The sequence below is a fragment of the Terrapene carolina genome, unplaced genomic scaffold (assembly GCF_002925995.2).
Source record: "Terrapene carolina triunguis isolate 2854851 unplaced genomic scaffold, T_m_triunguis-2.0 Scaffold96, whole genome shotgun sequence".
Taxonomy (NCBI): Eukaryota; Metazoa; Chordata; order Testudines; family Emydidae; genus Terrapene; species Terrapene triunguis.
In genome coordinates this window covers 59,681,902-59,695,482 of record NW_020664447.1, presented here as the reverse complement: position 1 = coordinate 59,695,482, position 13,581 = coordinate 59,681,902, and the positions used below count along the sequence as shown (strand labels likewise).

At 50.2% G+C, this 13,581-nt stretch overlaps 1 protein-coding gene across 1 annotated transcript in view; it reads right to left on the bottom strand.

Moving 5' to 3' along the window:
- The window catches only part of VSX2 (visual system homeobox 2), a 42,728-nt gene extending 30,820 nt beyond the window's left edge, over positions 1–11,908 (bottom strand). Inside the window, exons 1-3 of the mRNA XM_024192711.1 lie at positions 11,488–11,908; positions 10,044–10,128; positions 5,911–6,034 (exon numbers count right to left, since the gene is read on the bottom strand). Of these exons, the coding sequence (XP_024048479.1) occupies positions 5,911–6,034; positions 10,044–10,128; positions 11,488–11,908 (630 nt within the window). The remainder of the gene's footprint in view (positions 1–5,910; positions 6,035–10,043; positions 10,129–11,487) is intronic.
- Between the last annotated feature and the right edge of the window lie 1,673 nt (positions 11,909–13,581).

Genomic DNA, 13,581 nt, shown 5'->3' with positions numbered 1-13,581 from the left:
AAGAGATCCCCTATGGCCCATTCTCATGGGCTCCAACTCAGTTAGACATTGGAACATTAGAATTGAGTATTGGAGTCCATGTAGCCAGAGATTCTTTAGACCTTTTCAAGTTGAATTATCATCCTTTAGCCCCGCACTTTAGAAAACAGTCTTGCATAACTAGAATATACTTGACCTCTATTTTCCTGAATAAACATTATTAGTATGAACTCCCCTCTTCATCCCCCTGTGATTAATTACTTTCCCCCAATTCTTCCAGACCCAATCTCACTTAAACTTCTTTAACAACTGCAGGGTGATATTAAAATGTATTTTGACAGGTGGCAGATAAAAATATCTTTATAATGCTGTATCCAAAAAAATAATAATAATCCATCGGTGGTTTGGAGTTTCACAACTTAACTGTCTAGCAGCACTGTTGGATCCATTATGAGAATAGTGCAGATACTGCCCATGCCCTTCCAAACAGCACTGGATCCCTATGGAACCACAAATCCTAGATACCCCATTTGAATACATCTCTTCTCCTACACAGTCTAATTTTTATCTGCTGTAATCAGGGCCGGGGGGGAGAGGGAGGGAACGGGAGAGAGAGAGAAGGGGGGTGGCCAGGGCGTCAGCGGGGCACTCGCCATGCGGCCCCGACTGCCGCGCCGCCTGCCAGGAGGGCTCCGCGCCGCTCCGGTTGGCTGGGAGGTAAGGACTCTGGCTGCCCTGCCGGGCTTGCTACAGACCTGGCACCGGCTGGGGCAAACGGAATGCGCAGCCCGCTCCCAGCAGGGCACTCCCCTCCCCCGCGCCACCGCCCCCTACAGGGCGGCCGGATCGGCGAACAAAACAAAACAAACGAAATAAGCGGCCGTGCTGCCCTAGGATTGGGCAGAATGCCGCCCCGTGGAATCTGCCGCCCCAAGCATGAGCTTGCTCGGCTGGTGCCTGGAGCCGGTCCTGGCTCTAATATAATTACATTGTTTACTCACCATACAAAGGTTATACTGACTAGAGTTGCCAGAATTCTTAAATACTTTCCATTCCCTTCTCCCCTCTGTAATAAATGACCATTTCCCCTAGAAGATTATCCTACCCCCCAACCAAAAAAAAAAAGACAGGCATGGTCTTACTAGATGTACCCAATTTCTTGATATGACTGGTCAGATATATTCCTTTGATCAGTAAGCAACAGTTTAATTACACCAATATATCATTATTTCAATAATCCCATACATGGACTTTTACAGGGCAATAGCACTTTGAATACAAGAGGCTTACCAGGCTTGGAAAATATAACATTTTAGATAACCAGAATTTAAATGTATCTAAAATCCACACAATACATTTAAGAGACCAGGATCTGCCCTCTTAAGTATATAGATAGAGTTGGATATTAGATTCCTGATGACAGAGTGACTATATTTTGTAGAAGAGGCCAGACTCTTAACTCATCTCTTATGTTACCGTAGCTGGGAGTGGAGTCACCCAGCCTGGGTAGACAGACTTGCACTAGTGGGGCTCAAGCTAGTGTGCTAAAAATAGCAGTGTGGACATTCTGGCTCGGGCTAGAGCTTGGGCTCTGAAGCCTAGGAGATCAGGTGGGCTCGAGAGCCTGAGCTGGAACATCCACACTGCTACATTCAGTGCACTAGCTGAAGCCCTGCTAGTGCAAATCTACCTGCCTATGCTGGGAATCTCACTTCCAGCTGCAGTGTAGACACACCCTGCAAGTACTAAACATGTGCATATCCAGTAGCAGCCTGCTTAGCCCCATACAGATTGGCCTCAATTTATTTTGATAAATGTCACTTCAGTTCGGCTATAGGCTCTTTCAAACATGTGTGATGGGATTACACATTAATCCTGATATTTTGTGAAATGGTCACAATGCAAGTTACTAGGAGATGAGAGAGAGAACCTGCTAGAAAAAACTAGTTCCCTCCTCTGTTTCCTTTTGATAGAGGAGACTTTCTAATGCTGCCCAGTGAGGAAATCCTCATGTTCCTTCTATGAGCATCTGCTTCAGCAAAGAATGGGATATCCTGACAATGAGGAAACTTGCTGCCCTAAAGAATTAATATCCATATGATCTCATTACCTGGGCACCTGGGAATATTTTTACTGAGTGCAGTATAATGTATCAAAACCAGAAACTATCAGTATTTGATACCTGTTAAGAACACATGGTGCTTTGCTACAGGTATTGCTTGTGTGAATAGTTCTTATACACCACTCTTTCAGTTTTTCCATTTACTTCTTAAGTATTTTAATATTGGTCTCTGCTTGTGACCTCCAAAAACTAAACCCATACATGAAAACAAAGGGTAGTAATAAATTGCAATATGCAAGATGGGTCCAGTGGGAATGTGCAGGGGTTGGCATTAGGAGTCAGTCTTATATAACTTCTTTATTAATGATCTAGAAGAGGGAGTGAACAGCATGTTAATGAAATTCACAGATGGTACTAAATTGGGAGGAGCTGCAAATCCCATGAGGACAGAGAAATATAGAGGGCCCTGGAAAGATTAGAAACATGGCCAGGGAATATGGAGAGATTCAGTTTAGGAAAAAATATAGCTAATATGTTAAGTGGAAAAATAATTTGAAACCAAAAATACTGAGTGGAAGAGGGAAACCTGGGAGGCAGGAATGTCCAAAGGAGACTTAGGAGCGATAGCAGACAGCCACTAGACAGATAGGAGTTTGCAATGTGATGTGGAATCAAAACCAGGCCAACACTAGTTTGGGGAGAGATGTGCAGAAGGACGCAGGAAGGTAGCTGTCCCTCACTGTACAGCACTGGTGTAAACTCATTTGGTATATTCCAGTAGGCTCTTGATCCCCTGTTACCAGAAAGGCTGACAAATTGGAGAGAGTTCAGAGAAGAGCAACCAATTGATTAAGGGGTTGGAGAGACTGATTTATGAGGAATGATTAAAAAAGATATTATAGCTTGGATAAGCAATGACTAAAGGTTGGAGAGCAGAGGTTGGTGGGGAGAGGAGAACAGGTTAACAGTGTACCACTATTTAGAGGGTGTAAATCTCAAGGCTGGTGAGATAGAGATTATTCAGACTGGTACAAAGGAGAGTAACTGGATAAAGTTTAAAAAGGGGGTATTGAAGCTAAATATCAAGGAGCACTTTCAAGCATTAGCATCATCTTCCTGATATGTGGGGAGGCTTATAACACGAAAGAGCAGCCAGGGAAACACTAGAAAATATACAATGAGGAGCAATCCTGTACTGGCCCCTTGGAGACAGCCTGCTCTTTTCCTTCAGTATCTCTTAGGAGTCTCTTATGGGATTCTGGGATCTCTGTCCTGGCCCGAGATGCTCATATTCCCCATACAATAATGCCATGAAAAGCTACCGTTTCCCATACCATCCCAGTTTCACTAACAATCACTTCCTCCTGGGAGACCAGTGCTGATGCTTATTACGCCCGTTACAGAGTCTATAGCTCCTACTAGATGGGTCTAGTCCAGTTCCGGTTGAGTAGGCAGACCACAACAATGACAGGTTGTGGCACAGAAGTTGCCAAACAGTTTCTCACTGGATAGTGACAGAGTAAAATATAAATAGCAATTCCGTGAAAGAAGAAATAATTGTCAAGCGCTATTCAGCTACTAAATAAGACAGATGAAAACATTGGCTCACATCACAAAAATGACCCAGATATTGACATTACACATGTAACCTTGACCTGCAGCACATGAATATATTGGTCAATCCCAGCCTATCTGCCTGACGTGATCGGTAAATGGTGTCTCTAGATTTCAATAGTCTGGTTTTGTCCATGGCTAAGGTTCATTCCCAGACAGACAAAGGGTGAAGGCCCGTCTGTGGGAAATCAAAGAATAGTCTTTCTACTCTAGCTCCAGATGATGAATGCAAGCAATGTTTATCTCCCCACAGGCCTCTTACACCCTGATTCACAGAGAGACGACATCCCAGAAAGCCAGAGGTATCTAACTGGCTCTCCATCTAATTCTTTCTTGATAGAAGCATCAGGACCTATCCATCAGTGAAATCCCAACGTGGAATACAAGGAACAAGAGACCTTATTCTAGGCATTCCTATGTCAGGTAAGGAGCCAATTAATTATGTCTCAGGCCTGCTGGAAATCAGTGCTTAGGATAACAGCAGTGAGGTCACCAGGAGTCATGCCAGCACAATAGAAGGATTGGGACTTGATTTTATCAACATGGTACGTTTGATTAGCACAAGCATTTGGTGGGGGAAGATTTGTGTTGCAAAGAAAAAAAGTGAAGCTGTTTGGTTTGGGAAACTCTCTCCATTCCTCCCTTTCCTCTGCCACTCCCCCCTCCCCCACCCCTCAGTTTATACCTCAGTAATGTACAGCATCGGTACTGTATCCTTGAGAGTTATCTAAGGTTGTTGTGAACCCATGGAACGGGCAGTCTACCAGTGCTGAAGAAACAGCCATGTAATGATGTGTTGGTCCCCTGAGTGCAGGGAAGAGGCACTGAAAGAGGCACAGACTGAAAGAGCAGATTTGAGTCAAGGGGGCAAGTTGACAGAATGAGGGGACCAGTAAGAAAACGTGCAGTTTAGTGTGGCACGAAGAGGAACCCAGGCCAAGCCCTTCACAGAGCAGCCGAGCTGCATCAGCTAGAGAAGCAGCTGCCACAGGTATGCAGGGGAACAAGGCCAAGTTTCAACCCTGCAAGCCCAGAAGCTTCACTCTGTATCAGCACATGCAGGGAAGCCAAAGGGCTCCATACTCTGCTGCTTTTTTCCTGCGCTTTGTGCAGGAACCAGGAGCGGGGGGTAGGGGAGAAGGGAAAGCAGAGGTGGCTTTAAGCTACCTTTGTGATCCCCACATTCTTAGGTTGTCAGGGTCCTACACTGCCTCTGACATTAGTTGCAGCAGTCATAAGTATTCTCTAGCTTCTGTTCTGGCCTCAATGCGCCCCTATGGGCTGTCTGCCAGCCCAGAATAGCCAGAGAACAGCATTCTCCAACCACGCCCCCTCCCTCCACGCCCTGACACGCCCTATACCAAAGGCTGTGCTAGGGCATTGACACACACAGAGCTGTTCTGGCAGTTCAATGCCACCCAGGGAATCCCCATCTAACAGGGATATAATGCCAGAGGGAAATAAGAAGGCAGGGGTGCAATGGAAAAATCAGCCCCAAAAGGTTTTCCTGGGGAGCCACAAGTCCCTGTTTGGAGAGTTCAACACAGAGGACACAAAAGGCACATACACATGCCTTATTTAGAAACTCATCCATCCTTGAGTTCATAATACAATCTTATCCAGGGCTACACTAGGCAATCTGATGCACCCTCAGACAATGAGATCTAGCCCTCCTATGCGCCTCCAAGAGAATAGAGACTGGCTGTTCCCCATGTCAGTGCTTCAATTTGTACTGGGTTGGGATCAGGTCTCTATGGAGTTTCCTCTTTAACCATGTCCACACAGACCCTTGGGAGCTGCAAGGCATGGCTATCCAGGTCATTTTGACCATTTTGGACTCTTTCAGTACAGCAGCTCCTCATTTTGGGGTTATTTTTCTATTCTGCCTATTGTAAAATATATCCATTATCCTGGGCACCTTGTGGCAGGTGCTATGGAAGTTAACCAAACAAATACACACACAAAACAGGACAGGACAGTACACACACTAACAGCAGCACACAATGCAACCGCACACCCAAAACACCACACCCAAATCACCACACCCATACACCTAACAGAGGTTTGCAAAGAAGCAAAGAAAATATGACTGCCTAGAGGTTTCGGTTCTGAGGGGTGGAGATTTATTCAGTGCGATGTGACCATTTCTGTGCTGGAAGCTGTCGTGTCCTCTCCTGAGGGAGAGAGCGAGCGAACACTGCTTGGGAAGGGAGGGATGAGAGGGTTGCTCTTAGGGCCCAGAGAGGTATGATTACCTGTATCCTGTCTTCAGGCAGTTCTGTTTTCATGGCCAGCATCTCTCTGGCATAGACATCAGGATAGTGGGCCTCATTGAAGGCCTTTTCCAGCTCCTCCAGTTGGTAGGATGTGAAGATTGTCCTGAGGGGAGTAAAACTCATTGATCAGAATATAAAGAAAGCTGAACAGTCACAAAGACGGAGAAACAGGGAAAAGAAAATCTCAGAAACTGGATAACGTATGTAGATTGTGTTTTACTGTTTTTCTATGGACAGAAGGTCAGGCCCTTGGCTGAGAGAAAGCCCAGAAAGTGCCAGGACATTGTGTTCTTATACAGTCACAAGTCACCTTCCTTTTCAACCACTTCCTCCTCTAGGCAGCCTCTCCTCCAGTTTCTCTCCCCCAACAGGATCACTGAGATGACCGTAATCTCTAGATTAGATCTCAGACATTATTTCCTTCCAAAAGACATTGAAGTGTCTCTTTTCCCCTCAAAGAGGGCCCCACTTCCTGATTTACGGGCACTATGGTCCCCTTTATGTTTGCCACACAGACACTCCAGAAGATTGCACTGAGGCACGGAGAGGAGTGACATTGTTCTCAGCATCTCACCTCTCCCTGCTTACAAACAAACCAATCCCTTCAGATCCCTAACCCTCAGCAAGTCCCCAAAGTTTTGTCACAGCCCTCACTACTTTCACCAGCCAGTTCCTCCCCCCCATGCATGCAATCTCCAGCCACGAACCCAGTGCCAGTTCCCTTGCTCGACTTCCACACAGGAACCCCGAAAAACCCATCTCCCACTAGCGGATCCCTCCCTTCCTCTGATTTGCATTACCCATCATTGGAAATCCTTCCTGACTGCCCTGAATGGTCAATTGTCCCAACCTGCATCCGTATGCCCAGTTCTCAGCTTGGGATGGATGGATTGAAAAAAATCAGCAGCTGGAAGCTGAGACAGATGAGAGCACAACTCCAGGGGAATGCAAAGAGATTCTAGCAACGGGGAAGTAAGGTACCAAGACCTTCTTCACCTCCCTGGTGCCAGAAATCCTCCCTGAACCTCAGGCTATCCAAACCCTTTGAAACTACAATTTCTAAGTGTGGTCAGCCTACACAGCAGTCAGCTTTCTCATGTTTGTTTGGCTTTTTAAAATTGACTTGCATTTAAAGTAAACAATCAAACCATAGGACAGGAGATACAGCACCCAAAAGAGAATTTTAAAAAAAAAATTTCACTCAAATAAATTAATTAGAGAATTTCAAAAGATCCTACGCCTTCCCAATAGCACAAACAGAAACAGTCTCAAAATTACCTTCCAACATTCAAAACCTAAGGATTCTACCAGATCAATAACATTATTAACAAGAGGGGCTTGTGAATGCAGGGGACCGAGTCTGCAATCAGATCTTTATTTAAATTCACTCCTAAATCTACTCTGTGTTCAGAAGGATTCTGCTCCTGCTCTTGTAGAATCATGGACACTAGAATGAAAAAAGACCTATTAGCTCATCCGGTTTCTCTCTTCCAGACCCAGTGCAGGATTATTTGTTATTGTACATTCTCTAGTTTATAAATGCCTCAAGTGTTTGGGGCTTCTACCATCATCAGGAGAGGATGCCACAGCCCAGTGCAGCTCACTGGCTGAATATATATCCTGAAATTCATCCTATATTTTCCCTTTTTAAACATCTGATTAGTCCAAGTCCTTTTTACCACAATACATAATCCCTCCTCCAGTTGTCACTTAGCCCAGATACAGCAGACAGATTTGGCAGTTTTAAGCTTTTCTTATTTAAAAAAAAAATCACTAAACATGAAAAGTTTGTTACTATGCAAAATTGAAAATTATAAACAAATGCAAATCCTGTTTCCAGTATCCTGATCCATCTCTAGTCCTGATTCAATTGTGATCCTTACTCCAATCCTAATGGAGATCTCACCCATCTTCAAGCCCAATCTAGTTCACAAAGGAAATGAGTCCATATTTACTCTGGGGGGAACCATAGAATTGTTTGACTTGAAAGTACGTCACATAGGTCACTAGTCAATCCCCCTGGATTGGGGTGGAACCTCTAGCAGGGAATCTAGCCCATCCTGGGATATTTAGTCTCTTCCTGCACAGCATCCTGGCTAGGCTTTCACTAGGGTATCTTTTAATCCACCCATCCTGAATTGTGGCAGGATTGATTTAATTATCCCTAAACCATCCCTGATAGATGGCTGTCCCACCTCCTTTTGTCCTGACTATCCCTGGCCATGGCAATCCCAGAATCAAGCTAGGTACTTCTAGCCATCACTGTAGTGTCTAATGTTTGTGTGGCTCAGTGATTTTTAGCTGCATTTTACAGATGGGGATTAGAGACATAGGGAGGCAAAATTTCACATAGTCTGTGGCAGAGCTGGGAACTGAAGCTAGATCTCTAAGCTGTGACGCAAGTGCCTTAACCAACAAGCCATCTTCCCTCATCTACCTTAGCAGCTTGTTCTACCTCTTGTTGAATATCTTCAATACTTTATTAATAATGAATAAGTGATTGATAGAAACTGCTATTTGCCTAATAAATGATGCTACAATTGCACTACTGCATTGCAGAGTCCAGTTTTAATAACCTGACTACTTCCATTTCTAGTGGCCCTGGGATAAATGGCTTGTCACTTTAGGAAATATTTTAAAACTATTGGTGCCTCTGGAACCTGCATACCTAAAAATTGTAGACACCTTTTGAGTAAAGTAGTAGCCTGGTTTCAAGGTTCCAGGATCCAGAGCCATAGGGAATAAATCCCCGAGGGTAAGCTTTTTATTATTACAAAGTTACAATAAAACGTTAACATACTAAATTGTATATTACTTATTCAGGATCAGATTACTATTCAAATAACCTTGCTGGCTGGGGAGCCCACCTCCTCCTCCTCTGAATCCACTAGTAAAGATGACCAAATGTCTTAATACTTATCCTCTCTTTTTGGCACTTCTCTTGTTTATGGACTTGGTGGGAAAGCTTTCCTATTAGGACAGTCCATATTTTACTATATCATAATTGTATAGGTGGAAGGGTCACCTATTTCCAATAATGTGCAATACAAAGTCTCACTGACAACAATTAAAAAAATTAATTTGTCATTCTGTTTAAAATGCAGATACTTAATGCACTGGTGAAGAGAACAGGTTAGGGGATCTCTAGGAAGCCAGCATTTTGTCATAAGATGGATATCTTTATTAATTTCCTCCCCAAACCATCTAATTCTTGGGCACAACCACCACATGTGCAAATATGTCCCCCCAGTTCCCTGCAACTCTTTCAACAGAGTGCCTCTCTAGTAGCTAATATATGATGGATCTTAACTGGAATCAAATGCCATCTGTGGGTAATTTTCCTGCGATTCATAATCAAAGCCCAAATCCTGCTTCCTTTGACTGGGGAGCAAAAAGCAGAAGGTTCCCTTCAGATAGATTCCTCCCTCCTGTCGCCTTTATCTGGGGAGTTCAGACCTGAGCCCCTGTTCCTATGGGCTGAATTAGCTCTTATGTGAAGGGTGTGTGGATCTATCTAGAGGAGGAAGACAGGAATGGAATAGAGGTGGAAGGTAGGGTTGGACCCAGTTTGCGGCCTTGGCTGGCTACTAGGATTGCCGATCTCATGCATTCATGTTTGTTTATATTTTTAATAAAACGTCCTTTTATTTGAAACCCATCAGCGGCACAGCAAATCCATGCAACCAGACAGTCCTACCGCTGTTGTCCTCATCCTTCATCCCTAGCCCCTTCAATCGCCTGATACACCGAATTAGTGCATTCTGTCTCAATGCAAGCCTCCCGTGCAGCAGCTGGATCCAAGTGAGCGCGAGGTGCTGCATGCACAGACCCAACTGCACCATCGGGCCCCGAGGCTGGAAAATCTTTGGGGGGCAGGAGCTGCGCCATCCCGTGCCTCTGTGCAGTGCCCAGCACGACAGGGCCTCGGGGATAGAAATAATAAATACGGCTCCGAGAGGCCTAAAGGTACCAGCCAAGGTTGGGGCAGGTTCTGCTGCTGGGGGCAGGCAGGCGAGCCCACAAGGTGCGGGGGGCTCCAGGGTAGCCCTGCGGGGTCTCGCCCGGTGGGGAGCCGGACAGGCGGGGAGGGGGGCAGCGGGCTTCTCTCCTACCTGTGCCGTCTCTTCTTCCGTTTCTTGCTCTGGTTTAAGGAGGATTTGGACATTTTCCTGTCGCTGGAGGAAACATCCTCGGAGTCTGGGAAGAGAAACGCGGCACAGATTGAGGACGGGCTCGGGGACTCGCCTCTCCCAGCTCCGCAGAGGCCCCCAGGCTGCCGGCGCTGGCGCTCCGTCCCGGGGCCGGGCCAAAGGCTCCTTGCCCGGCGCGGGGTGCCAGGGGCTGGCACGGCCCTTGCTTTGCCTCTCCCTAGTGTTTCGCTTTATTTTTCGTTGGTTCGGCGGGGATTTCGTTGCGATCCCGCAGCGGCAGCCCCCGGGCCGGTCGGGCGAGGCAGAGCCCTCCTGGAGCGCCTGTCCTGGGGCGCGGCGGGGGAAGACTCGGGGCTTGGCCCCTTGTGCTCCGAAGGGCCGGTTCTTTGCGCGCCTGTGCCCCGATTTCACCCAGTTTCGTTGGTTTTTAATTCCAGGCGGCTTTAAAACAAAACCCCCGAGAGGGCGGGAAATCCCCGCGCTGCGCCAGCTCCCCCGGGACCCCGCCGCGGGGGGAAATCGGGCTCTGGGGGATAATCCGCCCGGCTCACCCGGGAGGCGCCGGCCGATTCCCGGCGTGGCTCCGGGCGCATCCCGGAGCCGCCCGGCGGCTCCTTCCCTGTATTCGCCGCCCGGGGTGGTTGTTCGTTCCCCCGGGCCGGGGGTCGTTTCGGCAGCTCGAGGTCTCCCTTCCCCGCCCAGGAGCGGCTGGTGCAGGGCGCCGGGACCCGCATTTCGATACAATCGGTTCTGCCATGGGGCAGGGACCGTCGGGGCTCGCCCGAGGGGCGGCCGGGTGGGATCGGCCCGGTTCGGTCCGGCCCCCCTCGGTAGGTATCCCCGCTGGGTATTCGCAATGCGGTCTGGGCGTTAAAGGCGGGCAGGCGACCCCGCCGGGAAGCGGTGTGTGAGTGTGTGTGTGTGTGTGTGTGTGTGTGTATGTATGTATGTATGTGGGGGGGGGGGGAGAATTATTATGATATTTACTAACTTCCCCCCGGGCAGCTGCGGGTGAAGCGCGCCCGGCCGGCTCCGGGGCTCCGGAGAAGGCGGCCGGGCGGATCCTGCCGTCTAGCAAACTGACGGCGAGGCACCCAATTGCCCGCAAACGAGTTAGGGGCTCCGGCGCCCCGGGGGTCTGCGCCCCTCCGGCTCCGGGAAGCCGCGGGGACGGCGCCCCCAATCCCCCGAGTCTCCACCCCCCATGTGGCACCCGCCGGCTGGGGTTTCCCATCGCCAATCCATCCACCTGGCGCCGGAACGAATTTTAATAAAGCTCCGGAGGGGGGGGGGGGAGCCCGGGCTTCCCTGCCGCCCGGGCTCCAACTCCTCCGATCGGGGGGCAGAGATCTGGGGGGGAGCGGACCCGGCTATGGGGGTACCCCGGGCAGCAGCCTGAGCCTACCTGAGCTGGCCGTCTGGCTGGTGTCCAGCTGTCCGGGGGCCCGGGCCAGGGGCTGCAGGTGGACGCTCTGGGGGTCGGACAGCACCTCCAGGAAGGTGGGCTGGGTGTAGAAGCTGGGGATGCTGCCCGCCCCCAGGAGCCCCATGCTCACACCACCTACCCCGGCGGGGCTGAGCACAGAGCGGGCCGCCAGCAGGTGCCCGGCGGGCAGGGAGTCCAGGGCAGCCCGGGGGTGAGAGGGCGGCTCCTTGTTCAAGCCCAGGATCTCCTGGATGCCGAAGCCGGTGCACCTGGGCGGGGTGGGCCCGGAGCTGGGCTTGGCCCCAGCGGCGGCCCCGGCCCCAGGCGCACTGGCCGCGCTGTCGGGTTTGGGTTTGCTGGGTAGGCTGTGGGTGAGCGCGTCTCCCGCTTTGCCCGTCATGCTGCGGCCGGCCGGTCCCTAGTGCCCGCTCCCGGGAATGCTCGGGAGCCCCCGGCTCAGGCCCCTTTTATCCGCCCAGCCTGGAGCCCAAGTGGGGTCAGAGCCGAGCAGCCAATCACAGGGGCCAGCCGCGATTAGGAATTCCAAAAAGCCGGCAGGCTCCAGCACAGGCAGCGGAGGGGCCGGGGGGAGGCGGCCTGGGACACGAGGTCCAGGGGGAGCCCGGGAGATGGGGGAACCCGGCGGAGGCAGCAAGGACCTGGGGGCCGCCCGGGACGGAGGGAGCCTGGCAGGGCAGAGCGGGGAAGTCGGGGCAGTGGGGCCCTGCCGATCAGCTGGGCCAGGTGTTATTACTGATGTCAGCGCGGTGCCCAGCGACCCCAGCCAGCCGCTGGCCCGCAGAACGTGGGGTCTGACCGGGGACAAGGCCTGACAGGTGGGTGCAGCAGGCAACAGCGGGAGGGGGAAGGCAAGGCCAGGGCCAGCCGGCTGTGGGCATTGCCAAGTGCAGGCTTCGGAGCTGGTGTTTTAAATAAGCGAACAAAAAGCCCTGAATCAGACCGCCTGCTAATAGCGACCTGGGGCAGGGGGGCCGTACCGCCCCACCGCCGCTGCTAGCGCCTTTGTTGGGGGGGGGGGTGATCAGAGGGCAGAAGCGGACCGAGGAGCAGTATGGGGGCAGCCCCACACAGCCCGAGGGGAGGGGGCATTGCTGAGCCCACAGTGAAGGTGTGCTGTGGGGAGGCTGCCGGCTAGAAGGTGTGTGGGGGGAGGATAGGGGCAGGAAGGGTTGTTGTGGTGGGTTGGGAGTGCTGTAAGAAGGCATCAGACTGACTGGAAGTTGAAATGCCTGAGCACATACCTCTGAGCCTGCCAAGGCCCAGCCAGGCGGGCGGGCGCTGTGTGTCACACCCCCGAAGGGAGAGACACAAAGTGGTATTAATACGGGAAGCTGAAGATGCTGCGGAATTAGCCTTCTTGGTTACATGATTATTTCTGAGGTAAACAACAAAGGTGAGGGGCTATCCAACTTGTATGGAACAGAGGTAAGGTAGGGACTGAAGTGAGTTGTGTCCCTTGACCTAAGGTACAGCTGAGAGCAGAGGAGATACAAACTATTCATTGCTAAGATTGCACCTTCCCACCTAGACCCAAAGAGGCAGGTAAGAAGTGCAGACAGAGGACGACCCACACAACCTCTAAGCCTGGGGCTCCTCAGGGAGGGAGACTGGGCAGCAGACAAAGCACCTCCTTGGTGCTTGGGCTTCGGAGGAGCCCTGGTCAAAGACTTCAATTTCAGAAAAGATCGCCTGTTGTCAAGCCTACATTTCATCCAATGCCTCTTAGATATAACCTGTTTGTCACCCTGACGGTCCCCTCCTTCTTGGGGTTTATGCCCATCAAATATTATTACACCTCTCAAGTGTCAACAGTTGCAATACCACCCATCGGATGTGGGGTGTTTTCCAGCCACATTAGAAGACTGCCTTGGCAGTTACTGGGTAGAAATTTTCACCTCTGAGATATGGTTCCCTGTTCTGCTCCCCCCCACCGGAGTCCTTCCAAGGGGACTTGATGGGATTCCAATTTCACTGAACTAGAAGGGACAGGGTGGAGTAGCCTGCTAGGTTCCTTTGCACTCTTCCACACACACTACGAGTCACAGTACAAAT